Source organism: Lutzomyia longipalpis, chromosome 1, assembly GCF_024334085.1.
Source record: "Lutzomyia longipalpis isolate SR_M1_2022 chromosome 1, ASM2433408v1".
NCBI classification, from domain to species: Eukaryota; Metazoa; Arthropoda; class Insecta; order Diptera; family Psychodidae; genus Lutzomyia; species Lutzomyia longipalpis.
In genome coordinates, this window is record NC_074707.1 from 14,667,404 (window position 1) to 14,675,675 (window position 8,272).

Genomic DNA, 8,272 nt, shown 5'->3' on the forward strand with positions numbered 1-8,272 from the left:
TCACGATCTATTCACACTTTCTTTCTCAAAATCACTTAAACGGATATTCCCAATTTTTTTTGGCAATAATAGCAAATTTGCTTGTTATTTTAATACCTCCATGATCTAAGCGAAGTGAGGAATATGTGAAAGATCGCGTCTTCTTTTTTGTGATTAAGATACCTCTTGGGGAAATGTTTGAATTCTTAATACGTAATGAATTACCAAAAACTCTTCATATTTATTTTTCTCATTTACTCTGGCTATACCAACGTCAAGTTTTTCTTAATTTATTTTCCCTCACACCATGCTTCCATCCAGGTAGTAGCTGTAGTGCAAATATATACCTACTTGTAATCTTATTTTTAGCATTTTCATCTTTTTCTATCTATTTCTTTGATATGTCATTGTTTGATTTTAAAAGACATCCTTATCAGTCTTCTTTAGATAAATCTCCATATCTATAGGCAAAGATGTTTTCCTGCCATGTCATTCAATCTCGTGCTCCTTACAGTTCAGTCTCTCGTTGGGTCTCTTACATATTAGTAGTGTAATCTCAATTGCGCCCCATTTAGACTTATTTCATTGTGACGAGATGAATTTCAGTGCAGTGGACAGTTTACTGCCCATTGGAACTGGGCAATTCCAGGTGTTGGATTATGTTGTCTTTATCGCAATGTTGGCCATTTCAATGGCTGTTGGAATCTATTTTGGATTCTTTGGGAATAATAACTCAACGGAGGAATACCTTCTTGGTGGTCGACGTATGAAGACAATTCCAATTGCAATTTCCCTTATTGCGAGGTAAAAATTAATTTCTTGGAACATAGTGTTAAAATCGTTAAAGAATTTAAATGATGTATTAAAGGGCTAGCCAAGGCAAGTGAAATCCTTATTGATAAAATGATTTTCACAATTTCCTGATCTAAAATTTTCTCTCAGACTTTATTATTTTATCTTAAATTGAACTGAGATTTTTAAAAATAATTTTGAACCTTAGAAAATTCTTTAATAAAATTATTTTAATAAATTCTTAATAGAAGAAAATTTGACCATGGTACTCTGTATTAAATATATTAATAGTACCTACTCAATTAATATTTATTCATCCTGCTACTCCATTTCATTAAAATCAATATTTGCTAATATAAAACGTTATAATCATTAGTAGGGGAGAGCGGGGTTAAAAAAGTCACTTAAGGGTTTAGAAAAAGCTCAAAATATCATATTTCCCAAACAGATAAAGCGAAATGTATAGCTCAATTCTTTAGGATATTTCTTGCCCTACAACTCTTTCTCAGATCATTTTGTTCTATCTAGCTGGGAAATATGATATTTTAGGCTTTTTCCAAACCCTTAAGTGACTTTATTAGCCCCGCTCTCCCCTAAAATATGATTTTTTATCAAGAGATAAGAATAACGAATTGATAATTCAAACCAACCTTAGAATGCACAATGCAGACGTACAAATGCACCACAGCTGATCCACACCGTGCACCTGAAATCTTAGGGCCTTTTAAGCTATGTTTCTATCATCATTAGTCTATCATTTGATCGTCGATCCTTCCACTCACTCTCACATTTTTTTAAAATCATTTATTAGTCAAATTTCCGGAGCAACTATCCTAGCAATACCAGCGGAGATGTACGGATATGGGACACAATATGCCATTATGGTACCATTCATGATCTTCACGGTGTTTGTGATAAATTACATTTTCGTCCCAGTTTTCTACAAGAACAACATCTACAATTGCTACGAATACCTCGAGATGAGATTCAGTCGAAGAATTCGCAATATTATCACGATTTCATTCATCGCAAGCGCCTATGTTTTGTTACCAATCATACTCTTCATTCCCGCCATTGCACTGGCTCAAGGTGAGTTCAAGCCCTTTTGCTCTCTATTTCTTCCGCCATTTAATGGAGGTGCGCATAAACTATTAATTTTCCACGTGTTGCAGTAACTGGAATGAATGTACACCTGATTAACACCATTGCCTGCTCTGTCTGTGTCATCTACACAATGCTGGTGAGTACCCATTGAGTGATCTCGAGTGCTTCTTTTGCAATTCATCCGCACGCGTAAGAGCTAATTGGTGTGTCTGCATTTGTTTCTTCTTCCCCACCCAGGGTGGGATAAAAGCTGTCGTGTGGACTGACGTGATTCAGGGATCAATAATGGTGGGTGCATCTCTCGTGATTTTAATCTGTGGCATTCGTGAGGTCGGAAGTGCCTCCGAGGTTATCGACCGTGCCATCGATGGCGGGAGAATTGAATTCTTCAAGTGAGTTATCTTCCACAACCAATTGAAGAAATTTTCAAAATCAATTTATGATTTCACGCCTCATCACTTTTTACCGCCAATCTTTCAGCATGGATTTCGATCTTACGGTTCGTAATACTTTTCCAAACATGGTCTTATGTGGAATCGTTATTTGGACGTGCTACCTTGGTCTCAATCAGAGTTGCGTGCAGCGTATTGTAGCCCTTAAAACACTAAAACACGCTCAAAATTCCCTTTGGATCTTCTGCATTGGGTACTACATAATTTTTGCCATTAATTGCTTCATTGGAGTAACAATATTTGCACGATATCACGCATGTGATCCACTCCAGCTTGGTATTGTGGATAAACTGGACAAAATGGTACCATATTTCGTGCAAGATATTGTTGGGAAATTACCAGGGATGACTGGAGTCTTCATATCCTGTGTCTTCAGCGCTGGATTGAGTACAATATCTGCCAATTTTAATTCCCTCTCAGGTGTGATCTATCAGGATTATATGCAGAATATTCGAGGCTTTAAACATACTGAACAAAAAGCTAATTTCTGGATGAAGACCATTGTTATCCTATCGGGGGTATTTTGTGTATCATGCGGTGTAATAGTTAATCAATTTAGCAGCATACTCGAAATGATGATGACCGTTCCAACAGTCTGTTATGGAGCCACCCTAGGGGTGTACTGCCTCGGAATGCTTCTCCCTTGGTCCAATGAGAAGGGGGCTCTTTGGGGAATAACAACAAGCATAGTTTTCACAAGTTACTTAGCTGTGAGATCGAAAATTGCTATTCTAACCGGGGAAATGTCCTACCCTCTACTTCCAAGCAGAATAGATGGATGTGATGAATTTGGAATTAATATCACGGATTCATCATTTTCTTCACTTTCTCTGTAAGAACTTTCTTTTAGCTACAAAAGGAATATTTTTTTAATATTCTTTTTCTTTCTTCTTCTAGAAATGCAACAACATCCCCTCCCGAGGAAGATGATTCATTTGCCCTGCATAAAATAGCTTTTGCCTGGTTTTCCATATTTGGCTTCGTGATTACAGTTTCAGTAGGAATTTTAGTGAGCTTTCTCACAGGACCAAATGACGTGCACAAGACTGAAAGGAGACTCATTTCACCAGTTGCCCACTGGCTACTTCCGGAGGATATTCAAGAAAAGGAAGCAGCCCTAAGTATCAATACCGCAGTAATCAATAAGTAAGCTTTTTCCTATATACTCCAAGCTTAAGAAGCTCTCAATAATTTATTTTCTATTTCTTCGCAGGGATGGAAGTGAAATGAAAGAGTCAACATGGGTGTGGGAGTCAAAAGAAGGAAACTCTATAGCCAAATAAATTCTCGTGATATTTATAAGATTTAAAAAATATCCTAAGATTTTCAAAATAATTATTTTGTCTCATAAATTCTTGCCTCAATTTTTGCATTAAAGTTTGACTTAATAAATTAATTAATATTATTATGAGATGAATTAATGAAAAATTATAGATAACAATTTTTTAATTCAAAATTATCCTCATTTATACAACTTCATGACTGTTGTCACCACGTTATACCTACACCTAATTAAAGGCTTGTATTTAGTTTAAAAGGCACACTTGAAAAAGAAGCTCAACTGGAATTCACTCAATTTACGATAGTATTGTTTAGTTAAAAAATCTACCTTATCTGTGCTCTTCAATAAATCTCTCCAACCAAAAAATCTTCCTGATATAGTGGATAGAATGGGTGGCTCGGAGCTTCTGGCAATTCAGTCTCTTACCAGCTCTCCTGAGTAGTGAAAGTAAAAGTGACTCCTCCATCCTGTGCTCGATTTATCTGAATTGCGATGAATTTCAGTGCAGTGGATAGTTTACTGCCCATTGGAACTGGGCAATTCCAATCCTTGGATTATGTTGTCTTTATCGCAATGTTGGCCATTTCAATGGCAGTTGGAATCTATTTTGGATTCTTTGGGAATAATAATTCCACGGAGGAATACCTTCTTGGTGGTCGACGTATGAAGACAATTCCAATTGCAATTTCCCTTATTGCGAGGTAAAAGTGGTGAAAAATCAATCATGCAGAGAATTTGAACCAAACCGTTCTTTTGAATGATTTTTTTAATGTAATTTCTATGTGGAAAATCCTTGGAAAAATCACTGTTTCTATTTGGGAATGGTGTTAATTGTTCCTCAGTGACAGAAAGAGAATAACTGATAAGAAGATTTAAAAATTCTACAAATTAAGATAAAATAGTCAACAACAATGATTACAAGAAAATTTATATTTAGAAACAAAAAAAATACAAAATGTATGAAAAATTACATTTGAAGTAGCCATTAGTAGAACTTCTTCTTTATTGAATCACTTCAATCAATTACAAATTATTTAACACCACGTATTATGGAACGGAAGTACATAATTTATAAGTAAAAATCACAAAGAAATAAAAATTGAAATATTTTTAAATTCTAATAAATGAAAATGTTCAAAACGTTAAAAGCAAAAGGCTACATCATAATAAGCAATATTTGTATGAATTAATTACAAAATATGGTCTGTAAACTGAAATTAAAGACTCATATTGTTGCTTAGATGCGGCATATTTAAGAAATTTGAGGAGCAACTCATATCTTTCTATCTAATAAACACAAGAAGACGTTGATTTATTGTATCTTTGGATTTAACTGGATTACGAAATCCACAAAATTTAATTTCACTTCAAATAACCACACTGCACGATGTAAGCTTCACCTTTATGAAGATAATAGTAATGTAGCATTGGTAGCAATATTAAAATTAGCACTCCAAGTTTGCTTGGTACTAGGACATACTAATGTTTAGAAACAAGATATGTACTCTTTAAAAATAATTTTAAAAGTATCTTTAGATTTTTTTTATAGCTACTTTTACGTTTTAATTTTTAAAAGAAAATCATAAAAGAAAATTGTTTTTTTTTTCTACCAAATAGGGAGTGTTTCGCTGCATCATGTGCTCACAAATCAAAATAACGAGTTAGTTATGAAGGTACTTACTTTAAAATGGCATGAAAATAATTTATTATTATAGATAGAGAAATATATAATATAGTGCCAGCACATGCAAGAAAATTCCAATTGAAAGTGTGGAAGTGAATTTCCTGCAAAATTTCTTATGACTCGTAGGTAATCTTTTAATGAAACCCTCAACGCGAGCACAAGAGCGACACTCAACTTGAACTATATAGACAAAAAAAATATAAGTCACGAGAATCCTCATAATTATTTGCGGAACTTTCTGCCACTTGATATTGAAGAAGATAATTAAAATTTTCCATTTTCTTCAGTCAAATTTCCGGAGTTACAATCCTGGCAATACCGGCTGAGATGTATGGATATGGGACACAATATGCCATCATGGTACCTTTTATGATCGTCATTGTGTCCATTATCAACTTTGTCTTCGTCCCAGTTTTCTATCACAACAACATCTACAATTGCTACGAGTACCTTGAGATGAGATTTAGTCTTAGAGTTCGTCATCTACTCACCGTAATCTTCATGTTATATAGCTACGTCTTCCTTCCAGTTATTCTTTTCATTCCCGCCATTGCATTGGCTCAAGGTGAGTTCAAGCCCTTTTGCTCTCTATTTCTTCCGCCATTTAATGGAGGTGCGCATAAACTATTAATTTTCCACGTGTTGCAGTAACTGGAATGAATGTACACCTGATTAACACCATTGCCTGCTCTGTCTGTGTCATCTATACAATGCTGGTGAGTACCCATTGAGTGATCTCGAGTGCTTCTTTTGCAATTCATCCGCACGCGTAAGAGCTAATTGGTGTGTCTGCATTTGTTTCTTCTTCCCCACCCAGGGTGGGATAAAAGCTGTCGTGTGGACTGATGTGATTCAGGGATCAATAATGGTGGGTGCATCTCTCGTGATCTTAATCTGTGGCATTCGTGAGGTCGGAAGTGTCTCCGAGGTTATCGACCGTGCCTTCCAGGGCAATAGAATTGAATTCTTCAAGTGAGTCTTCGGCGGTTTCGTGTTATTAATCAAATGGAAAGTTATACATCATCCATCTCATCGTAATGTGGAATTTATTTATCACAAAATTCTCCCTAACTCCCAGACTAACGCCTTAGGGCTACAAACAGTGATCATTCCAACATCTTCTTCGGACATTCAATAAATTTTATGAAATATGATTTCTCTTTCAGCATGGATCTTGATCTCACGGCCCGTGCAACATTCCCCAACATGGTACTAGGCGGTATTTGTCTGTGGACGAGTTACATTGGACTCAATCAGAGCTGTGTCCAACGTATTGTGGCTCTTAAATCGGTCAAACATGCCAAAAATTCTCTTTGGATCTTCTGCTTTGGATACTACATAATTGTCGGCATAAATTGCTTCATTGGCATCACAATGTTTGCCCGCTACTACGAATGTGATCCACTTAAGTTGGGTATTGTGGATAAACTGGACAAAATGGTACCATACTTTGTACAGGACACTGTTGGGAACCTTTCAGGAATGACTGGTGTCTTCATATCCTGTGTCTTTAGTGCAGGATTGAGCACAATGTCAGCCAATTTCAACTCAATTTCCGGTGTGATCTATCAAGACTACATCCGCAAAATTCCCGGCTTCCAGGACACCGAAAAGAGGGCAAATATCTGGATGAGAATGATTGTTGTGCTCTCAGGAGTCTTCTGTGTACTATCGGGCTTTATTGTGGACAAATTTGGCAGTCTCCTCGAAATAATTATGACCATCTCGACAGTTTCTTCTGGTGCAACGCTTGGAGTCTACTGTCTTGGAATGCTAAATCCCTGGGCTAATGAACATGGTGCCTTTTGGGGCACCATGTCAAGTATCGTCTTCACGGGATACTTATGCGTCAGGTCAAAGATTGCTGTACTTGCTGGACAAATTACCTACCCTCTGCTTCCTACTAAAGTGGATGGATGTGATGTGTTTGGAATTAATGTAACAGACCCCTTCACTCCTGAATCTCTGTAAGTCTCTACGAAACTTTATCTAATTTCTTATATCAACTAACTATTCTTTTAATTTTCTTTTTAGAAATTCTTCAAGCTCCTCGCCAATATTCACGGATGATGATTCCTTCGCTCTGCACAAAATTTCCTTTGTCTGGTTTGCCGTTTTTGGCTTCCTGATGGTACCTCTTGTGGGTATCCCTATAAGCCTTCTAACTGGATCAAATGATGTGTACAAGACTGGAAAGAGACTCATTTCACCTGTTGCCCATTGGCTACTGCCAGAAGATATTCGCAACAAGGAACCACCCCTGAACACAGAAATCCCAATCATTAACAAGTAAGTTTCCTCAAGCACATAAAGGATATTTTCCCCTAATATTTTAATCATCATTAAATTTTCTCAAATTAATTCTAGGGAAGGGAATCAAGTAAAGGAGACAACATGGGTGTGGGAAGGTGCAGAAAAAGGCGAAAAATAGCTCAATTTTGGTTTAAAAAAATAAAAATCTGGATAGTCTTACAATTTCTCGAATCAACTGAAACTTATTCAAATGCTTGCATTATCTTAGCGATAATTTATGTGAAGATTTATTAAAATTTTCATGAATTGTGCTTTGTAATGAAGAAATGAATAAAACGTTGAAAGTTCCATTGAAAGCATATTTTTTAAATCACTATAAAGCTTGAAAAAGCTCATGTTCAAAGTTGATGTTTCATGAAATTTATTCCACGTGATCGCATACGACTCTTCTGCAAGTTTGGATCGTACAACTAAAAGCTTCAATTCTGCGAATTTTCTGTAACGCTTTTTTTGAAGGATTTTTTCTGTCTCTAAATAAATTCAGATGTTCCAGCTTTTGACAGAGTATCCCTGTTTTCAGCTTGAGCTTTGTGCTTTTTAAATGAAAAGGATCTTTAATATAAATTAAACGTTTTTTTACCCTTCAGTAAATTCCCAGAAGCTCAAGAAATGCTCCTTACTCGATCAATGTCATTTTACATACATATATTTTTTTAAGGCTTCCTT

At 35.9% G+C, this 8,272-nt stretch overlaps 2 protein-coding genes across 4 annotated transcripts in view; one reads left to right on the forward strand and one right to left on the reverse strand.

Annotated features, from left to right (window-relative positions):
- The window catches only part of LOC129792487 (STAM-binding protein-like A), a 781,560-nt gene that overhangs the window by 602,338 nt on the left and 170,950 nt on the right, over positions 1-8,272 (reverse strand). The gene's annotated exons all lie outside the window — the stretch shown is intronic.
- On the forward strand, positions 474-7,902 carry LOC129791994 (sodium-coupled monocarboxylate transporter 2). 3 transcript variants are annotated; one of them, XM_055830708.1, is made up of 7 exons: positions 474-783; positions 1,583-1,860; positions 1,944-2,011; positions 2,113-2,267; positions 2,356-3,159; positions 3,225-3,473; positions 3,541-4,920. In XM_055830708.1, exons 1-7 carry the CDS (start codon positions 575-577, stop codon positions 3,608-3,610), a joined length of 1,833 nt encoding a protein of 610 aa, XP_055686683.1. In that variant the 5' UTR covers positions 474-574; the 3' UTR covers positions 3,611-4,920. The 3 variants fall into 3 exon arrangements, with proteins under 3 accessions (XP_055686683.1, XP_055686698.1, XP_055686691.1); XM_055830723.1 differs by lacking the exons at positions 2,356-3,159; positions 3,225-3,473; positions 3,541-4,920 and adding exons at positions 6,460-7,260; positions 7,328-7,582; positions 7,661-7,902 and having other exon boundaries at positions 524-783; XM_055830716.1 differs by lacking the exons at positions 474-783; positions 1,583-1,860; positions 1,944-2,011; ... (1 more) ...; positions 2,356-3,159; positions 3,225-3,473 and adding exons at positions 5,581-5,858; positions 5,942-6,009; positions 6,111-6,265; ... (1 more) ...; positions 7,328-7,582; positions 7,661-7,902 and having other exon boundaries at positions 3,665-4,310.

Excerpts from the sequence above, each read along its gene's own strand:
- LOC129791994 (XM_055830708.1), top strand. The coding sequence starts at position 575 with ATGAATTTCAGTGCAGTGGACAGTTTACTGCCCATTGGAACTGGGCAA. Across the intron at positions 2,012-2,112 it reads GTGTCATCTACACAATGCTG|GGTGGGATAAAAGCTGTCGT; the intron begins GTGAGTACCCAT and ends TTCCCCACCCAG. Across the intron at positions 2,268-2,355 it reads GGGAGAATTGAATTCTTCAA|CATGGATTTCGATCTTACGG; the intron begins GTGAGTTATCTT and ends CCAATCTTTCAG.